At 41.7% G+C, this 22444-nt stretch overlaps 2 protein-coding genes and 1 long non-coding RNA gene across 3 annotated transcripts in view; 2 read left to right on the top strand and 1 right to left on the bottom strand.

The window, feature by feature from the left end:
* Window positions 1–2855: 2855 nt before the first annotated feature.
* Window positions 2856–4868, bottom strand: LOC144192921 (uncharacterized). The gene is made up of 2 exons (XR_013325495.1): window positions 4462–4868; window positions 2856–3890 (listed from the first exon to the last, which is right to left on the bottom strand). It is a non-coding gene; the product is annotated as an uncharacterized LOC144192921 (long non-coding RNA).
* pdrg1 (p53 and DNA-damage regulated 1) lies at window positions 4768–10901 on the top strand. Its single transcript, XM_077711761.1, has 5 exons — window positions 4768–5437; window positions 9637–9709; window positions 9789–9863; window positions 9971–10051; window positions 10376–10901. The coding sequence occupies exons 1-5, from the start codon at window positions 5354–5356 to the stop codon at window positions 10456–10458; spliced, it is 396 nt and encodes a 131-aa protein (XP_077567887.1). The 5' UTR covers window positions 4768–5353; the 3' UTR covers window positions 10459–10901.
* A 4958-nt stretch (window positions 10902–15859) lies between these two features.
* Window positions 15860–22444, top strand: part of nucks1a (nuclear casein kinase and cyclin-dependent kinase substrate 1a) — a 36042-nt gene continuing 29457 nt past the window's right edge. Inside the window, exon 1 of the mRNA XM_077711732.1 lies at window positions 15860–15948. Within this exon, the coding sequence (XP_077567858.1) occupies window positions 15860–15948 (89 nt within the window). The remainder of the gene's footprint in view (window positions 15949–22444) is intronic.

The following is a 22444-nucleotide window of genomic DNA, read 5'->3' as shown; positions in this document are numbered from 1 at the left end:
GGAAAGACCAGCTACAGGAGGACGCTAGAGAAGCAACTCCAAAGAGCCAACACCAAAGAGGTCTGGAGGAGCTTGAGGACCATCTCGGGCCATGGAGGCAACAGTGGGAGAGGCCCGGAATCCGGAGACGGGGAGTGGGCCAATAAACTGAATCAGTTATTTAACAGATTCAGCCCTGCCTCCGTCTCCTGACCCCCCAGACCAGAAGCATATTTCCCCCCTCGTTCTCCTCCTCTTCCACCGGTCTCTGCATCACTGTCGATCAGGTGATAAAAAAGCTAAAGATGATCGAGGGAAGGAAGGCTACCGGTCCAGACGGCCTCAGCTCCAGACTACTGAGACTGTGTGCGGATCAGCTTGGCAAAGTGATTCTGCATATTTTCAACCTCAGCCTTAGTTTGCAGAAGGTCCCCACCTTGTGGAAAACTTCCTCCGTGGTCCCAGTTCCAAAGACTGCGAAGCCCAGGGAGCCAAACCACTTCAGGCTGGTAGCACTAACTTCTCACCTGATCAAGACATTGAAGAGGATCATCCTCAACCACCTCAGCCCCCTGATGAATGCAGAGCTGGACCCTCTGCAGGACGCCTATCGTCCAGGCATTGGTGTGGATGATGCTACCACCTACCTGATGCACAGGTCTCTTTCACACCTGGAGAACACGGGAAGCACGGTGAGAATGATTTTTTTTGGCCTCTCTAGTGCATTCAACACCATTCAGCCGGTCATACTGAGAGGAAACTGGAAGAGGCTGGAGTAAGGAACCACCTATCCGCATGGATCATCGACTTCTTCACTGACAGACTATAATATGTGACACTCCAGGACTGTACGTCTGATGTGGTAACTTGCAGCACAGTGGCCCCACAAAGGACAGTGCAAAAACAAAAATGTGGATGAGATAAATTACCTGCATTACAATGTCCAAAAACTTGGAAATTATACTGAACAGGGATTCGTGGTCATAAAGGAGTGATGGGCAGCTACCAGTCTGATGGCGTTTCAGGATCGCATAGCGGTGGAGATGCTCCTTACGGAGCAAGGGGGCGTGTGTGCAAAATGTTTGGAAAACAATGTTGCACCTTCATACCGAACAACAAGTCACCCGATGGGTCCCTAACCAGGGCCATTAGTGGCCTGCAGACCCTAAAACCGCAACATGCAAAAGCAGTCTGGAGTAGAATTGTCCTCTTCACAGACTGGGGGTATAAGACCTTTGGAAAAATGTAAGGATTTGGCCCAATCTGTTGTGTTTTCTGTAGCCATATATGCTACTACCTTGACATTTGTATGGGTATTGTCTTATCCCGTTTGCGCTCCTTGCTAAGCCGACTTATAACTACTGCAATTGCCCCTACAAATTCTAAATTACACAAATTATATCTCTGCTTATGAAACGTACCGGGGAAAGCAGTGAGGTCCAGGAGTATGGTAATTCCGAGGATGAATTGGACGAAAATGATCATGTTCTTTCTTTTTCAGATCAGCCATGTGAGTAAGGAGTAGGCGGATAAAATCGCAGTCACCGACATTTCCATTTGTGATTACTAAGAAATGATTAATAACATACATATTATAAAAATGGGGGAATGTTGGGTTTATTCTGTATTACTATTATATATATGTGTAGTAATTCATTTCTTTGTTAAATCATTAAATCACTTTCTATTGTTCGGCTCAAGGTCATAGACAGCCGCCTGATCCACTCTCACGTGGACTTCTTATCCAAGGATTGTTTATGCTACATCTCACCCAGTATTGGGCTCTGAGGGTTGTTGATCGGGAGGCCAGCAAGGACTCAGGATATCTGCCACTTCCATAACACTCGCGACGCACTCCAGGCTTCTTTATGTAATTGTTATATGATTGTTAGGTCAAATGAAGGCGTGATTGTTTTTATCCAAATGCCTTAAAGCCGTACGGGAAATACTGTATGGGAGGATACTTTTGAAGATGTATCTTCCCTTAAGGTTCTTATCCGTGATCCAATCTATTTAATTACATGTCAATAATTGAATAAGATGTCTGCCTTCAGTTATTGATAATTACAAAGAAGGGTAATTATTAATGAACCTATCAACAGGTCATGAAATTAGCGTCAGTTGAGTCGGTCAACTATCGTATTTATTCGAGGATAACGTGCAAAATTTTGTACCAAAAAGCGGAGACAACGTTCAGGTGCACGTTATACATGAGGTCTTTGCTTTTGGCAATTCTGGTAATTAACTGCCCACAACCACTGAAAAAGTCCCCTCTGCAGATGGTATAATTGGAGACCTAAAATATGTCTTTATCTCCCAGATGGTGCGTGAGAGCCCATTGCACCAGGGCCCAAAGAAGGGATATGATCTAGCTTCGTTTGAAAAAGCCTGCCCTCTCCAAATAGCCTCTGACAAGTCTATAGAGCGTACATTTAAAAAAGGTGCTGCAGAGAAACGTTAGCAGGGCAACTGCTCAATTGAGTCCGATCGGGGAGCACTATCATTAGATAGGCTTCATGGCTCGCCCCGCCAACATTGGCCGCTGCTCACTTCGAAAAAAATGACTCAGAAGAATTGAATCAATTGTTGGGTGAATCTGATAATGATGAATCAGGCTTTGAGGATTTAAAATTGTAAATTTGATTTGAGAATTGTGTTCATACTGGTAGTTTGTTTTACTAGGTGTCCGTACCATATGTTGTGAATAAGTGTTTTGTCATGGCGACGTGTTCAGTATTTGGCCAATATTTAGTCACAAATTATGGGTGCGCATTATTCACGACACAATTCACATTATAAAATTTCTGAAATACGGGAAGAATGACGTTATCTAATCTACACGAGTGCACGTTATATTGCTATGAATGACATGGGACTCATAGTTTAAAGATTTTTATTTGAAAAGAAAAAAAAGGTTTTCTACTTGACTCTTCTTTTTTTGCAAATTCTCTATTGGAGAATACATGTTCACAAAGGCACAGAAGATACTGGTGTGCATATGAAATGGTTCACCAGTAAAAACAAATGGGGGAAAGTTAATTGCATACTCTTCCAATAATTAAGGGAATCCTCTGTACGTAAAATGTTACCAGATGTTAAGTAACGTTCCACTTAGGAGTTTGCATCTGTTGTCACGTTTGGCCTCACCTGTTCCACTTCGTGATCAAATTGCTGCCACAGGTCATTTAAAGAATTTTTAAGTGTTGCAAGGGTTAAGACCAGTTGTGTTCCGTCAGGGCCCACAAGGCTTTTTCTGCTGGTCTAAAGAAATGTCTGAATCACAGACTGATGTTAATTATATTTTGTCTATGAATATTTATTAAATAATTCCAAATTGTCTGTCAGCTTCCTTTTGCCCTGGTTGCGCTGCTTCCAGGTGTGTTTTCATATTTAAGCATCTAACCAATCACATTTCAGCCATTATTTGTTGCCAGGGGCAGAAATCTGCCTTATGCTAGAAATACCACAAGACAGGCTCGACTTTCAGCATAAGCTTCGATGGCGAAAGAAAATAAGGATGAAAGCAAGGAGGACGGATTTTGTCTACAGATGAAATATATACAAATATAATTTTATAATAATATTTCAATTGTATGAGGTGATTGATGCTTATTATATGGCTTTCTAGCCATAAAATAGTTTGAGGGTTGGATTGATTCAGACAGCATTGAAGGCGTCGGATTGAAATTCACGGCCTGCCGCTGGTTAAGACACTCAAAGACTCCAGACTGGAAGCAGAATCTGTGAGTCGATGCTCCAGGTCTTCATCTAATTGTATTGCAGGCAGTGTGTGCAAGGTAGAAACATCATATTGCTGGTGGAAGGAAAAATGGAAAACAGACTGGATAGGGGCTCTCGGGGACTGGACTTGGCCACCCCTGGTGTAGCTTTGCACAAGTGCGACATTTTACCTGCAAAAATAATATGAATAATAAATAGTTATTTTTCAAAATAATTTCACCATAGAAGAACATTTGAAACATAGGAAGTGGGTAAAATAAGGAGATGGATATCATACCTGTCAACCTCTGCCGATAACTGCCCTTATAAATGATTATGATTCCCCATACAAACACCGTACGACGCATGTTTACTCGCGTTAACTCGTTTCTTGCTAGGTGGCTCCTCCATGCTTGCTTCCACGATATTTACTCTATGTAAATCTAAGCATGCACATGTCATCCTTTATCGATATTGCCGTATGCACCGCTAAAATAATACATACGATTGAGGATAATTTTTGCTGATATACCGAGACAATAGTAACGATCGATGACAGCAGCGTCGTTGGCTACCAGCCTACGAGACTATCTGGATTTTAGCCAAAACGGTCTTGTTGAGATCGATTTTCATAAATATTGGCGATTTAAAAAATATATATATATTGCCCCGTACTAAAGTCGGTGTACGGCGCACATGATTTGAAATTGTAAAAAAAAAACGTATAAAACGTACAAGTTGACAGGTATGGGATATAAATACCTTATTTTCTGGCAGAAAATCAAAATGATCCCACATGGCAGAGAATTTACGTTCTCTCCGCAGGTACTCCACCTTTTTCGCCAAGCAATGACCGCGTCAATAAATCGTTTGACGTTTTGCACCTCCATCCCATTGACGGGTGCGCTGCTTTATAAACACGCGCGACTGCCGTGTAGACACAGGTCTGCCATTGGTCACGTGACTTTGTTAATGTGGTGCGCGCCCCGACACAGGGTTTGCCAAGGGAGCTTGGTGCACGCACCGGCGCTCTGCATCACTGGACCCACCACTAACTGCGCTTTCTGATGACGTTTTGTTATACGTCGCGTTATACTATTCTAATATTAAAAGTGTGCCAGTGTTTCATAAGGTGTTCGCAAACCTGTCCGTTTAAAATGCTTAGGGAGTGACGACATCACACGCAGAGATGGAAATTGACATAAGAACAATCGTGTGCACCGATGCTGTTTCTTTCTCAGCTCTCATCAGTGCCCGTCTCTAAAACGGGTTTAAATTTCATTTTATTTTCTTGCCTTTAACCCTGCGTGAGAAGCAACCCTTTATATGTCTTATACTTTATTAGTATTTGCCTGTTTTGTTAATCTGGGTTTTTTTGTGACCATCCCGAACTGTTTTTTTATGGCATTGCCGCTATGCAATCCGAGAATTGTGACATCATCAGAAAGTGCAGGCCCCCGAGCAGATCGAGTACCTACATCGGTCCCAATTGGGAAGTGACAAAAGCAAATACCTTCTCTTCTTTCCTCCATTTAATACCAAGAATAAAAGGGTTGGGTGCAAACAGTGGGGACCGAGGAAGTTGCAAACATAGTCACTTGAAAGCCATAAATTGATTTTGAAGGCGAAAAACGGATTGAGTTGGGAAACCGGGATGGTTTGTGACTCTCACCGTGTTTTGCGGAAACTGACAGAGGTTGAGATGGTCGCTGAAGACGTCTTTGCAACCAAACAACAGGTAATAGCACACACAAATAAGTACAGTTTACGCCTTTTAAACTTGTCAAATGGAAACGCACTTAGGGCCGCTGCTATCGCCTTTTCAATACCGAACTATGCGCCCCTTTTCCACCCAATACATTTCCTCTCAAAGTTACAGAATACTATGTAGTTATAAAAAGTCTTTGAAAATGAAGATTCCCTCTTTGGAAAAACGACTGTAGTGTTGTTTTAAATAGTCTACCAGATCTAAAATAAAGAAGACCAAAATTACTAATGTACGACCTATATAAAAAACACCAAATTTATAATAACAGTACATAAAAACAAATTAAAAAGTGGTTGGTGAAATATTGAGTACATTTTGCAAATAACTGTGTGACAGATAATGACCTGATCGTGAACATTTACATAATGGAAAAATACATTAATTATATCAATACTTAATGGCGAAGATACTGTGTACATTATGCATTAACTATAGCAACATTAAAGAATGGAAGAACACCTTTAAAAATAAAGTTTAATATAACCACCAGCGCAACAAGTACAGTGGTAATTCGAGATACAAGCCTAATTCGTTCCGGGATTGAGCTCGTATGTCGATATTCTCGTATCTCGAACAAACGTTTGCCATTGAAAAAACAAACTTTTTCCATGGCAAGACACTTGTTTAATATAATAAACAAATTTAAATGAACTTGGATTACAATGCAGACACTCAAAAATCAATTTAGTCTAACACTAAACTTAATTGTAATGGGGGACAGAGAGAGAGACGGTCGGAGAGGAGGGGGGCTTTTTTGCACGGCAACACGCTCGTTTGATAACATAAGCAAATTAAATGAACTTGGATTACGATGCAGACACTCAATAATAAAATACTATTTTATTTTAGATTAATACATTGCAGACACTCAATAATAAAACACATTTTATTTAATTTTACACTAAACGTAATTCTAATTTTGTTTTCCATTTTTATACCATTCTTCTCCCGGCCCGGCTGGGTTGGCTCTGTTTGCCCCGCCTCTAACCTGACTTTTACTATCGATGGGCTGTTTGCTTTTCTATTCCCTTCAAAATACAGTGGTACCTAGACATACGATCTTAATCTGTTCCGGGACTGAGCTCGTATGTCGAGCTTCTCGTAAAGCGAGCGAACGTTTCCCATTGAAATGAACTAAAAATAAATACATTCGTTCCAACCCTCTGAAAAAACACCAAAAACTAGATATCAGATTGGAAAAAACATTTTTATTTGTTCTAATTCTCCATATATTGACAAAGTGACAAAAAACAAGTGGTTTAATGATACTAAAATAAGTTTAATCAAGCTATAAAATTAAACACAGAGGATACACAGACGGACATGCACAGACGGACATGCACAGACGGACATGCACGGACGGACATGCACGGACGGACATGCACGGACGGACATGCACGGACGGACATGCACGGACGGACATGCACGGACGGACATGCACGGACGGACATGCACGGACGGACATGCACGGACGGACATGCACGGACGGACATGCACGGACGGACATGCACGGACGGACATGCACAGACGGACATTCAGACACTCAATAATAAAACACATTTTATTTAATTTTACACTAAACGTAATTCTAATTTTGTTTTCCATTTTTATACCATTCTTCTCCCGGCCCAGCTGGGTTGGCTCTGTTTGCCCCGCCTCTAACCTGACTTTTACTATCGATGGGCTGTTTGCTTTTGTATTCCCTTCAAAATACAGTGGTACCTAGACATACGATCTTAATCTGTTCCGGGACTGAGCTCGTATGTCGAGCTTCTCGTAAAGCGAGCGAACGTTTCCCATTGAAATGAACTAAAAATAAATAAATTTGTTCCAACCCTCTGAAAAAACACCAAAAACTAGATATCGGATTGGAAAAACCATTTTTATTTGTTCTAATTCTCCATATATTGACAAAGTGACAAATAACAAGTGGTTTAATGGTACTAAAATAAGTTTAATCGAGCTATAAAATTAGACACGGAGGATACACAGGGGGACATGCACAGACAGACATGCACAGACGGACATGCACAGACGGACATGCACAGATGGACATGCACAGACGGACATGCACAGACGGACATGCACAGACGGACATGCACAGACGGACATGCACGGACGGACATGCACGGACGGACATGCACGGACGGACATGCACGGACGGACATGCACGGACGGACATGCACGGACGGACATGCACGGACGGACATGCACGGACGGACATGCACGGACGGACATGCACGGACGGACATGCACGGACGGACATGCACGGACGGACATGCACGGACGGACATGCACGGACGGACATGCACGGACGGACATGCACGGACGGACATGCACGGACGGACATGCACGGACGGACATGCACGGACGGACATGCACGGACGGACATGCACGGACGGACATGCACAGAGGGACATGCACAGACGGACATGCACGGACGGACATGCACGGACGGACATGCACGGACGGACATGCACATACGTAGAAGCAGACTTGGTGCTGTGGAGGTGGGAGGGGAGGGTATCGGGGTTATTTATCCAAGGCAACTCAATCGTAACTGAACAAACAAATTTAAATTACCTTGGAATAATATATACAGACAAACTCAAACATATGTTTAATGTAACAAAATTGAATTTTAATTTTGTTTTAATCATTTTTTACCTTTGCTCTACGGGTTAACTCCACCCGGACGTTCAGCCGGAGTCTTCAAAACGAATAGATCAAGAGTTTTATGTTTTTGCCTTCCCTTCAAAATGTTTTGAAAATGACGCGCATAAATGTCGCGCAATACGATAACGCTCGACCACTTGCCAGCTTGTCAGGGTGCCTCTTTTCTACAAAATCCGAAACTCCTGCCACTTAGTTGAAACTTTCCTAGGTGATAATCGAGGCAAATGTCTTGATAAATTCCACCGCGGCTTCGAATTGGAACTGGCTGTTTCCCCGTGTCTGATTACCGAATGTATTCCAGATCTTTTTAAAAAAAAAATTGAACTATGACTCGCTTTAAAGTGTTCTGAATGTGTTGAAGGCTCCCTCTTTTCAGAGCCTTTCGTTGTTATCAAGTTTGTGTAAATTCCGCTGGCTTTTTCGCAAATAGTGGACTCTGTCACGCTATTTCGTGCTAACTATTTATCTTTTATCCACAATAAAAGAACGCTCTCGCACCTCGTCATGAATGTCACTGCGCCGGTGGGAAATTATAGTTAGTCCTTTGGAAGGCCTCTTCTCCTTAATTGCGTCCTTCTGCTTAAGGATGGTGGATATTGTTGACGTATTCCTCTCGTATTGCCAAGCAAGCTTGGTGACACGTACACCACTCTCATATTTTTGAATTATTTCGCACTTAATTTTGATTGTCAACGGTCGCCTTTTCTTTGCAAAACTCTGCCGATCCATTGTTGTTTACTTTGTATGTAAATGAAGTATGCATTGACCAACATGGAAAAAAACTTTACTTTGGGCCAGGGGTAGGGACACCCTGTATCGGTGGACAGCCGATCGCGGGGCACAAGGAGACGGACAGCCATGCACACTCAGACCGATACCTAGGCGCAATTATAGAGTGTTCAATCAGCCTACAATATATCTTTTTGGGATGTGGGAGGGAAACGGAGAACTCGGAGAAAACCCACGCCGGCCCAGGAAGAATATGCAAATTCAACACAGTTGGACCGACCTGGATTTGAACCCTGGACTCCAGAGCTGTGAGGCCGACGCGCGAATCACTCATTCGCCGGGCCGCCCATTCATATACATTAATAATTATATTTTATTATTACTAAATCGTTTGTGTAGTAGACATGCACCTGCTTATGGCAGGTGTAATACTGGTGTGTATCCATAACGGCAGAATGCCAAATTACAAGTCCAAAATTATCACTTATTTGGGTCAAATGCACCTTATGGAGAAGCACTAACAATTTTTCGTCATGCACAGTTTATGGGTTTGATGACAATTAGGCTTTTGTTTTTGTTTGTTCCGTCAATGTTGATGACAAAGCCCATGTCCGATTATTATTATTATAAAGCACTGCTCTATTTATGAATTTTTCAAGTTACGTCAAAAGTTCTGTAACCAATTAATTTTGTAAATAGAGGTACGACTGTTATTTCCTGTTTTGTCTCTGTTTATTACACTGTTCAATTTTTTTGCCTCTAAGATTATTGACTTGGATATGAAAAGAAACAGGAACAGAGAAGCATTGAATGCTCTGAAGAATGATCTACATTCAAGTTTGTAACCTCTTAGGTTTAAAAGTTGATTTTACAAGTAGTGCAACTGATTTCAAAGCGGGATTCTTGTTACTTTCAGAAAAGGTAAAGGTTTGCTTAGGACAGATGTTCATCAAATTCCAAAAGTCCAAGATGCAAGAAATGATTCAGAAAGGTAAGATGTTTTTAGGCATTTGTATGATGACTGTATATTGAACTGACTTTCTCCCAAATGGATTGACATTATACATTTTTGACTGAAATAATTTTGCTTATCTGTAGACCAAGAACAACTGGACACCGAAATGAATGACCTTCACAAAGGACTAAAAGTAAAAGTCAATCGGTTGAATGAAATGCAAGGTAATAAAATCTTTATGCAATTAGTTTTACAGTGATATAGAAGAAAATTTTACGTGATTTCCCGAATACGGGATGAATAAAGTTATCGAATCCAATTAAAATTTGAATTTCATGAAAAAAAAACCTACAATGAAGTGGCATTTAAAAAATGTAAACACAGTGTTCCCTCGCCATTTTGCAGTTTGACTTTCGCACCCTCGGTGTATCTCTTTTCTATTAATTAGGTAATTACAATACTTCTGCATGAACCGGGAAAATCGAGGGAATACTGTAGCAGCTTCATGATGACTGTAATTGAAGTGGTTTTCTTTTTGTGTATTCCAGGAAAGGCTGATCTTGGTGCCTACAACCTTTTGCCACGATCTTATGGTGAAATTAAAGCTATTAAGAGCACATTAAAACAGTGAAACAATCATATTTAATTTGTTTTGTTTGAGCATTAAGATTCCGTGTGTATTAGGTATTCCTAGCCTGACTACCAGTGATTTCTAAAAGAAGACTTCTGTCTTTGATTCCTGGGAACGCACACGAAAATCAATTTTCTCCATCTATACCTAAACTGTGTTATCTCCATACAACTCTATTCAACAACACACACACAAGTGGCACAGTTTTAGACGTGTTGGGATTACAATTTTGTTTGTCAAACAGCCAGGCTTCAAGATGAATGGCGAAGAGGTTCTCAGATGGGAGTTCACGTATGTCAATTGGTCTTGAGTTGCAGGCATTATTACCTATCTATTTATGTCTAAAATGCCTTTCATATTTCTGTATCCTCACCCTCTTGCTACTGCGACAACAAAATTCCCCGAATATGGGATGAATAAAGTTATCCAATCCAACCTCCAAACGTTACTCTGCTGGAGCTTGATTAAATCATCAGTTCTTCGTGCTGCTCGGCGATTAGATCATTCACATCTGCCTCATTAACATCCAGCCCCAAGGACTTTACAACTGACACGATATCATCCTTGACAACAAGCAAGCTCTTTGACACGGGAAAATGCAAGCTCCGCCCAGTGCTCGTTGAAATTTGTTATACACGCCTGAGATGCGGCAAAAAAGACAGTGTGCTTCAATGATAAACGGCCTCTCATGTCATGGCCACCTGGCTTTCTCGCAACTCAACTTTTTCTCGTATCTAGAGATAAATATTTGCTCAAAATTTTCCTCGTATCTCGAGCATCTCGTAGGTAGAGCTGCTCGTGTGTGGAGGTACCACTGTACTGCAGCACCGACATAAGAGCCTCAAAGCCAAAAATGTAAAATGTGTTAGGTGGTCAAACTAAAAGAGATCCAGCAAGAAAAATGACAAAGCAAATATGTTCTTATTGGGTCAATCTAAAATACCATAAAGGAAGCAAAGACAAAATATTACTATCCAAGAATTTCAATGCGATAAATGACGCAACTCAGAAATATGTGCCAGATGAAGTGAGAAAAGAGAACGACAGACTAACTAATGTAGCAGTTGGAGAAAGGGAATGAAGTAATTCAGTTGGAGCATAAAATAAAGAAGTGTTGGGTGGTTTTCTTACATTTGCCGCAACAGGGAAGGTAAACAATATGATCTCACATTCAGACCTGGCATTCCCTACCCAGATAGGTATACTGATCCTGCTAATCAATTTCCTATTTTAATAAAATGATCCTAGGGACAGTATATAACATGGATAACCTTGGAAGGATTTGTGTCGTGGCTCCCTGCTATTCATGAAGGGACTATAGGCTAAATTCTGGCAGTTGGCTACATCAAAGCTGTGGGCAAGAGTTCTGGGAATACTAACAATAGAAAAAATATCCTGTAACAGCCAACATATTTGGATGCCTAACCGAAGGGGTAGATGAGTTGAGTTCAATCCGTACCATAGAGACTTGGGGGCAACATTATGGACGGAATATCGAATCAAGATTGATACGAAGGCTCTGAAAGGACAGCCGATCACGATACAGAAAACCCTCCAGAAAACATCAGCCGGCAGCTCAAAAGGTGGAAACAAGAAACAGGAGGTTGACAACAGTCCTCTGGATGACAATATTAGAGCGGCGGTTGTTGAAGCCGTGCCAACTCCCATGAGAAGCAGGCTGGTACTTATAGATGTTGTTGGACTAGCGTCAAAGTCGCATCGAGAGTTCTGTGAGCACGTTGTGCACGCCATCGAACGTACAGACGAGATGAAAAAGCGCTGAAAGACCAAGACGAAGAACTGCAAAGAATAGTAGCTCAGCTACAGCTTGGGGAACTGTCCACCAAAAACAAGCCTCAGCCAAAAACCCTAAACTAAGCGTGGAAGCACCAGTGGTGACCCCACTGTCACCACCACCTCCAACGGCTCCGGCAATCCTGGCCCTTCCAGTTGTCCATGTGTATGCCCTTCAAAGTGCATCCATAAAGTTTCTCTTTCTCTCCCCCCATCCGCGAACTCCGCATTTGTTACGGTCGCGCTGTGTAGTGTGGCACAATCGGGGGAATTATTACCCATGCGCGCTGACGCTGGAGAGATTGAGACCGTTCTGTTCTCATTGTTGGCTTGGTTTAATAACTCAACAAAACTTACAAAATAACATGGGCTTGAATCAACCAAAACCAACTGAAACAAAACATGTAGTAATCTACCATGAAGCGCCGCAGGCTACGTCTCGGCTTGGCGTGTAGGAAATGACGTCAGTATGATGCGAAGTCGACCTGACAACGACTAACACTACCCTTGCCCTTAAATAACTCAGGAAACGTAATCAAGTAATTAAACACAGCTGCAATGAAAATAACGTCAAGCCAGGAGGGGCAAATGAGCCGCTCCTGACAGCATTGTATTGAATAATATCTCGTTTTATTATTTACATCATCACCGCTAGTTATTTGTTACTGTTAGTATGCTATACTACTGTGACAACAAAATTTCCCAAATACGGGATGAATAAAGTTATCCAATTACACAATAAAAATGTTTTTAATTGCAAAATCCTGTTTACTGGTGGGAACATATTTGTATTTAGTTTATTTCTTTGACAAATGTTGATTTGAGATACGAGTAAATCAACATATGAGCTCAGTCCCAGACTATTCACATTCTACCTATTATACTTGCTTAAAGACAATAATAGTCACATCTATTACGTATACACTAGTGCATATTTGGCGATAGACCAGGGGTCTCAAATTGAATCCGCAAAAGGCCGCACTAGGTCCTGGTCTTTGTTTCAACTGATCCAGTGTCGACAGTTTAACCAATGAGGTCTTCTCAAATAAGTAGCAACTGGCTGTAATCAACTGATTACACTTGGAAAAGGTGTACACTTATTCAGTTTGAATCAAAACCTGCTTCCTCTACGGGCATTGAGGACCGGTTTGAAATGGCTGCAATATAATCTGGCATTCAGGCAGAATGGGCAGATGAAAGAGGGCTCGGAGCCCTCTCAGAAGAGTTTCTGCTGGACGAGCCACCCCGGTTCAAGCTCAGCGAGGCGAGTCAACCGAGATTTTTCCTGTGGGACGAGCCATTCACTGAGGGAAACCGTGAAAGCAGCAGGGAACAGTGAAGGGTGACGACTTCAGGCACCCTGGTCGATGCTTCCAACAGTATTGCCTCAGTGTTAGGTGAGTCGCTCCGCCACCTCGCTCTAACCTCTGTGTGAAGTTGCTTAAAACAGGAGTCTTAATATAATGTGCATTTCTAAAGAACATCCTGTCTATAATCTCTTGTCTTAATCTTATGCTCTTCCATGATGTCTATAATATCTTCTCAACTCGCCTCAGTGCAGTGTTCAACTGTTGTATTTTTCCATTATGCCTATAATCTCAACTTCTGTACTTTTCCATGACATCATGCTGAAATGTAATGAAGACATCCTTCACCTTGAAAAGATAAGAGAGATCCACCGAGCCGAGCGCGAGATACCACCTCGCGCCTCGACCTCTCTTCCGCCGGCCGGTGCTTTAAAATATAACACAGTCTCTGCCTCGTTTTTCCTTTGTGCACGGTTGGTAATTACGCTGATCTGTTATTTCAGACCCAACACTTTGCATGGACTGTCCAGGGAAAAACGCACTGCCACTACTATGCGGGCTTGACTGGATGACCTCTCGACAGCAGCTTCTTCGCGAGCCAGCCGGGACGACACCCTGAAGGGCCTACTCGCAGCTTTTTGGGGGCCGGCCGGGAAATACCCTGAAGGGCCTGCTCGCCGCTTCTTTTGAGGCCGGCCGGGACGACACCCTGAAGGGCCTGCTCGCCAATTCTTTGTGGGCCGGTGGGATGGCCTCCAGAAGGACCTGTTTGCCCCTTCTTTGTGGGCTGGCCGGGTCGACCGCATGACTGGGGATTCATTTTTTTTCATGTTTTGGACAGCATGTTTGCCCTTCTCCGGGCCCCCGCCTCCCTCCCATTTTTCAATATTGGAGTGTTGGATTTTGTGGCGTCTGGGATTCCTCCCTTAAGAGGGGTTCTGTCACCTTCTGTTGAGATGTTGGTGGTGTGTATGTGTTTCCTTGTGTGTGCTGTCTGGGTAATGTGTCCCTCTGGGCTCCCCTTCCTTTTGTGACCATGTGTGCTTGATTCGTAATTATCCCTTGTGTGTCCATTTATAAATTGCGTCCTGGTATGTCTGGTTGTTGGACTATTGCTTGTGTTTGGTCATGTTGTCTCCCTATCAGTGTGCATATGTGCTATCCGGTTAGGATTGTTTCTTTATTGATGTTTATCAAGTCCTTAGTTTGTTTGGCTTTTTATATCAATTCATGGTTGTTTAGAACCAAAAGACAATTGTTGCACTATTTAAAATTGGTTTTGAAAAATGGGTTGGATGAGAAAGGAACATTTCAGTTAGACGCGTAGCACAGCAAACGTGTATGCAATTATAATTATCGGACATAGGCCCTGTCGACATCATCAAAACACACTTTGAAAAGCTTGGAATAGCACCACCAAGTTCGTTATAGGCAGCTGTGTATGATGGCAATAAAGGCTTTTGAATATGATACTAAAACGACCCTAGCAGCCTCAGTCTCCTCAGCCCGAGTAGCTTCCGTAGCCTTACATTTTTTCTTAAACCTGTCCATACGAACCTCCATATTGTTTGCGGGCCCCACAGCTGATATTGCCTTTGCCAAGTCCTCACTCTCAGTAATAGACATCTGATCATGGTCGGGGCTATTTTACCATGATATAGATCAGTGGTTTTCAAAGTGGGCGGTACCGCCCCCCGGGGGGCGGTGTGAACTTTCAGGGGGGCGCTGACGAATAAACAGGCGAATGGGGGGCGTTGAAATAGTGAAGGGGGCGATGGAGCAATTACAGTAAAATGTGACGTTGGTGTTTGTAGAAAGACCGGAAAAATTGATTGTCTGTAATAAAAAGTCGACAAAAAAACAAGCTTTATTGAAACAAGAAACGTTGTCTGCTCGAGCGATCACGAGCAGCGCGCATATACCGTATATCACTAATTGTCGCGAGTTTATCGTCGATGCAGGCGACTGGGGAAACCACCACCATCCAGTCAGCCGCAGAGGAGCACACAATAGCGCGCCGGCAACGCTTAACCACAGACGTATGCGCACAGCGACCGGCTTAATGCATCAGCTATCAATTTTTATGATTCGAGGTGAACTGCGCATTGGTCTATTAAAAGAAACGAAATTAGCGAATAATATCTGAGGCGCCTGTCTTCTATTTATTTAAGCTTCGTTCGTTGGAAAGGGGTAAAGAGGGGGGCGTTGGCATTTTGGCCCGGCGGTGAAGGGGGCGTTGGCATTTTGGCCCGGCGGTGAAGGGGGCGGTGGCCAAAAAAGTTTGAAAATCACTGATATAGATGAAGAATTATGAGCTTCCGCCGAGGTGGAAGCCTCGCCACCACTTTGGAAATCAGGAGATCGTGCAGAATCTTGAGCTCCTGTCGAGGTACAAGTCTCGCCACCACTTTGGAATGCAGAAGATTGTGCTGCCATTTTGTTGCGCTTCAATTGTTTTCGTCTTTCCCAACTTGATACTTATGTACAGTATGCAAAAGAAGGAATGTATAGTATATACATATGCATTTTGTATGCAGTAGGTCTTTTAGAAATAGGTATGGGAGAGTGATGGTTAATTTCAAAAGAAAGGCTGACGAATTTGACCTATTTAAGCAATGTTTGGGTGTTATTTTTGGTAAAACATTGCAAACCAAAGGGAAACTGCAACTAACTTAAACCACCACAAGAGAGCAGCAAGTTAACATTTCAGGTAAAGCATACTCACCGATAATACTTGCAAATGCTCAAAGCTTGAGTTTACACACTTAGAGAAGATAAAGAAATTCAATCACTCATCTATTAGGATTCGACAGCTGTTTTTGGCCACCATAATGTCAACTGTCTATGATGCACGGTTTGGATCCGACAGACGTTTCTGGCCACCTTAATGACAACTCTTGATGATGCAGTGTTTGGACAAAAGTAGCACGAGAATGTTAACATAAAAAAAATACACCCACCCAGTAATCGCACTGAGCCAGGACTCCTTTCCACATCATTTACAAACGTAATTTTGGGAAGAATTTCCACCAGCGAGTTTCCAGGTGGACACACGCATCGATCCATACAACACGCCTTATAAGGATCAGAGAACAGATAAAATTATTTATGGATGGGTGGATGTTTGATAACTCCCATCACGACAGAAAAAAAAAGTGGCGCAGACTTCTGAAAATGACATTATATACTATTATATATAATGTTGTTTAATGTTGGCTTTTCTCCAATGAACGTAGTTTCCTATTCAAACAACAATAAATGAACACACCAATGGTGAACACATGGCCTTCATGTTGAAGTAGCATCTCTGGTCAGTTTGTTGTGCTGTCCATTGGAGAATGTGCCAGTGCTGACTAAACAAAATTCCACATCAAAGCTTAGGCAAGTCAGGGTGTGAGGTTAACACATATTCTGCCATTGACGGCAATAGGCGGCCAATCGGTTTTCATTGGGCGATTGGCAGTTAAAGAGCCCATTCATTCACTGTGCTTGTCAACAGTACATTTCAACCAGAGGTTCCACTTTAAATGGATTGGTCGTCTAGTAGCTGTATTTGAACTGCACTTGAGTTTGAGTTAGATTTATTGGATAAAGGGACTATACAAATTAATGAACTTATACATGTAAATATGTAAGATTATAGCAACAGGTTAATTCCCTTTGTGAAATTAATTGCCCACCCCTGCTTTAATATTAAGCCTCTTTTTAAAGTACATTCTTAGACCACAAAATTTTCAGAGCGAGCGAACCCGGTGACGAATTGTCGGTCGACGAAATGTCCGTTCAAAAAAACGTCCGGGTACGAAGTGTCCGTCGAAGAAACGTCCGGGTATCGAGACAAACATCAATTCAGCAATGGCAGTGATGAGGATGTTTTGTATTTTCCCGACGTGCCACTAAACACATTATTAGTGGACAGGTGGTAAATCCGTCTTTCAGCAAAGAGAGAAAGAAGATCCACATAATTTCCTTTGTTTGGGGATGCAGTGCTTTCAACGTATATCCGAGGTAAAAATTTACAGTCTATTAAACTTTTTAAGATTTTCCTATTTTTCTTTACCTTTTCTTTGTGGCAATCCGTTTCCCTGCGCCCTTGCTCGCTGAACCGTAACTTCAATCGGGTTTTCCCAAAAGGTTTTGGAGATTACCGTTGCCTGTGTCCGGCAGTGTGTTGGTGTCTCGTTGCTTCTTTGGTTAACAAGTCAAATTTGCAAATCCAGTGTTGCTCCAAATACCATGTCAATCGGTGGCAAATAACAAGCACTCCCAGCAATACAATTTGCAGTATTCCTCTGAGCCTGTGAGTCAGGAGTGGCGCTCGTAGTTAGCACACTGAAAGTGGCGGACACACCCTTTTCTTAATGATGTCCATTCTTTTATGGACAAGTCTGTCTGGAAAATGGTATTTTGAGCAAATTTGCAACCAAATCCACTTTTTCCTCTGTCGGCCATTGTGGGTGGAGTTTGCAATCTCTGGCTGGCTCACTTTGGCTTTGGTCCGCCCAATCTATCACTACCCAATCATAGTTGGTGAAAGCGATGACGTATCCCTACGACTGCTAGAAGGCAATATCGTATCCCTACGCCTGCGTAGATTTGATTGGGTAAAGATACCGGAGGTCGCTGATAGGCAGGAGTCTGTCAGTGTCAGCGCCCCGTCTGCGCGTCGTAAAATTCATGATTGGCTGGTCACTAGATGACGAATGTCTCAAGATTGTCCGCCCCCTCTGCTGCGGCACTACAGTATCGCATTGACGATCAACAGAACTCTTACATTGCTAAGACTCTGTAAGTTTCTGCGCCCGTCTGCGCGTCGTAAAATTCATGATTGGCTGGTCACTAGATGACATCACTAGATGACAAATGTCGCGAGATTGTCCGCACCCCCTGCTCCGTCAATACGGTATCGCATCGACAATCAACAGAACTCTTACATTGCTAGGATTCTGTAAGTGTCTGCGTCCGTCTGCGCAATGTATTGTTCTTTCAATTGGTTCATTTTTAGTGGTTTATGGTTCTTTTTAGGAATTTGGAATCTTACTCAATCACAAGAGTACAAAATATATTTTTATTATTGCAGTTATACAAAAAAGTTACAAAAATATTTGTCTACGTAATTCTACGCAATTTTTCCCACAAAAAAAGCATACGATGAAAATAATCACAAAAATAAAATAAAAAACCTGATCGACTGCCCCCGGTCGATTATGCTTAATATGTTACCTTTTTTTAATAAGTATTGATGGACAAAATATATTATATGATTCAGATATTTCTTAGGCCAGCAGAGAAGGCCTTGAAGGCCCCATCGGCACACCACTGGTTTTCCAAATCTCCTCTACCACACCTGAATCAAATCAGCGAGCTGTCCAGACGCTTTGTACTGATCCCGATTATTTGATTCAGGTGTGTTGGTGGAGGGAGACATGGAAAACAGACACATTTTTAAATGAAGAACTCCATGACCAAAAATGGCGGTGAAATAAAGTTGTTGTTGTGGGAGGGGCTACGTGGAAGTAAAGAAGGCCGCAATGTTACTGGGACAATTTTTAAATAAAATATTGAAAGTTTTGAGGGTTTTTTTGGAACTTGGATGATGTTTTTGTATGTTGAGGCGTTCATTTGCATATGAAAGGGTTTAGTAAACTGAAGATTTCGTACCTCGGAGCATTCGTAAGTAGGAGGAGGTATGACTTTTTATCATGTGATGTGTATGATTCCCTTCCTGATTGCTTCAGGTCATAGTATATATTTTGTATATGTATTTCATAAACTGTACTACCGTGTATGAATGGATTCATTCAAACGTTATAGTTCTTTTGTTCCATAACATGTAAAGTTACACATGGTAATTTGCAGTTTAATGTTTTTCAATATATTCTTTCATTGCATTTTCGAAATTGTCACAACAACATACCTAACAGAAAGGTAGAAAGAAAAATGTGACAAATCAATCAAGCAGGAAGCGTTGCCCGCCAATGAAAGCGGAGCTGTTTGTTTAAACAAGCCAATGGTAGCATTGAGTGTCCGCGCGTCTCCTTTCAATGCCCAGTATGGGTGGGCGTTTTTTTTTCTTTGGTATGACCCACCCATAGTGAATTTATGGTTAGGTTGCACACAGTATGCAATTTTAGTTTGTTAAATTAAGACTTTTGAGTACCTGAAGAAAAAAAAATACAGTCACGTTCATAGTAGTGTCATACTAGTCATTTTCAGGCACTAACTACTTCTTGGGCCCGTCGCCCTTTAGCCAGTATTGACATTTCAGCAGAGCGGATTCTGCCGTTGATTTTTTTCTTCTCCAGCTTCCACTTCTCCCTCTGTAAATCATCACTTCGCCATAATGTCAAGACCAGTAAGGTAAGATCGGCCTTTAAACGGCATTAGAGATACCACGTTGCTAGTTATGGCACTGTAGTTGCACGCCTCCGCCATATTGTCTTTAAGTAGGCTGTTGTGTAGGATATTTTTTAGGGGGGTAATGCAAAACTGGACCCGAACGAGTGCCTCGCTTCTTTCTTGTGCACGCCTCGAACTAGGATCAGAATAGTATTGTGGTGCATAGATAATTTTATTCTATGCGTTCGGTCTGCATTTTTAGAGACCATGCTTGAACAAATGTCCACGAGCTTGTTGAAGGCCTGCTCATTCCTACAATGCCAACGCTCCCATGCGCTCACTCAGATGTGATTTATTTCAAGTAATATTACACTGTACGGGTATCCAGCACTTCCCCTTTCATCTACCTTGTATATTATTATGAGAGTCATTCTTGATTGAAGTAAATATGATGTCTACCATACAGACGATATGCGATAAGAGTTTCATTTTCGTTGAATGTAAAAATGTAATTTTATTCGTGAGGCCATGGAACTTTCGATTGAGTTATTTCATTTAAAATAATTTCCTCGAGTGTTAGTTTAAATGTGTTTGGAGTAATATTTAATAACTCGTAATTTATGGGATTGATCTGCATAGGAAATATCTGTTTACACACATTCCCAGTAGATTTAAAAAAAAAAAAATCTCAACTACCTCAAACAAATTCAAAATTTGGATAGAGCGTTGTCAAATTTTAATTTCACATGTATGGGGTTTTAAATGACAAATGTTTACTTTCCGTTAAATTGAATAAATGTCGTCCTCTTTGTTCTTATCTCCAAATTGAGCGGAAAAATAAAGATATTTATATTTCTTTTGTTTAGAATCAACAAGTGAAGTGAAACGAAATTAATTGGTTATTTTCAACTTTTTTAAACCGAGGAAATCCTGAATAGTGGGGTGTGCTATATTATCCGGCCTCCTCATTAATACTTTTTAGCGCCACCTTTTGCTGCAAGTACAGCTGCAAATCGCTTGGGGTTTGTCTCCAGTTTTGAATTTCGATAGACTGAAATTATTGCCAATTCTTCCTTGCAAAACAACTCAAGCAGAGTGAGGTTGGAAGGAGAGCATTTGTGAATAGATTTTGGATCTTAATTTTGACTTGGCCATTCTAACACCTGAATATGTTTATTTGTCAGCCATTCCTTGTAGATTTGGCTTTATATTTCGGATCATTGTTCTGTTGAAATATAGAATCTCTGTCCCAGTCTCCGGTCTTTTGACGATTCCCAAAAGTTGTCTTCCAGAATTGTACTGTATTTGGCTCCAATCATCTTCCCATAAGATTGTACCTTTACCTGCTGAAGCAAAGCTGACCCAAAACATGAGGCTGTGTTCAGGGTGATGAGCTGTGTCTCCAACATATCATTTTGCATTGTAGCCAGAGAGTTCGATTTTGGTTTCATCTGATCAAATCACCTTCTTCCATGTGTTTAGTGTGTCTCCACGCATGGCTTGAAGCAAACTTTAAACATGACTTTTTATGGATATATTTGAGAAAAAGCTTTGTTTTTGCCAGACTTCCATAAAAGCCAGATTTGTGCAATGTATGCCTGATTCTTCTCATATGGACAGGCTCTCCCTCCTCAGCTGTTGACCTCTGCAGTTCATCCAAAGTGATCATGGGTCTCTTGGCTGCATCTCTGATCAGTCTTCTCCTTGTTCGGGGTAAAAGTTTAGAGTGACTGCTGGGTCTTAGTAGATTTGCTGTGCTCTGATTGTACAGTTGTACCTCTATCTAGAAAATTATTTGATTCATAGACTTTTCTAACTTTTAACTTTTAAACTTGCACATTTGATGGTTGACTAAATGCTTATTTGCATGAGTAACTCAACCATGAGAGACGGAATGTGGAAAAAAACCCTCAAAATCACATTTTGATTTTTAATGAATTTATTTCCAAATCATGTTGGAAAATAAGTATTTGGTCAATACAAAAAGTTCATCAATACTTTGTTATGTACCCTTTGTTGGCATTCTCCCAGTCCTCTTCTGGATCACCAAATGCTCTCTAGCACCCAACCAGTCTACATGTAATTTCTCCCTGCCTCTCTCTACATCTCCCTGTCTCACTCTACATCTCTCTGTCTCTCTTTCTGTCTCTCTTTCTGTCTCTCTTTCTGTCTCTCTTTCTGTCTCTCTTTCTGTCTCTCTCTACATCTGTCTCTCTTTCTGTCTCTCTCTACATCTGTCTCTCTCTACATCTGTCTCTCTTTCTGTCTCTCTCTACATCTGTCTCTCTTTCTGTCTCTCTCTACATCTGTCTCTCTTTCTGTCACTCTCTACATCTGTCTCTCTCTACATCTGTCTCTCTTTCTGTCTCTCTCTACATCTGTCTCTCTTTCTGTCACTCTCTACATCTGTCTCTCTCTACATCTGTCTCTCTTTCTGTCTCTCTCTACATCTCTCTGTCTCTCTTTCTGTCTCTCTCTACATCTCTCTGTCTCTCTTTCTGTCTCTCTCTACATCTCTCTGTCTCTCTTTCTGTCTCTGTCTCTCT

This window comes from Stigmatopora nigra, unplaced genomic scaffold (genome assembly GCF_051989575.1).
Source record: "Stigmatopora nigra isolate UIUO_SnigA unplaced genomic scaffold, RoL_Snig_1.1 HiC_scaffold_29, whole genome shotgun sequence".
Taxonomy (NCBI): Eukaryota; Metazoa; Chordata; class Actinopteri; order Syngnathiformes; family Syngnathidae; genus Stigmatopora; species Stigmatopora nigra.
Note: the sequence above shows the minus strand (reverse complement) of the source record. Positions and strands in the feature narration are given on the sequence as shown.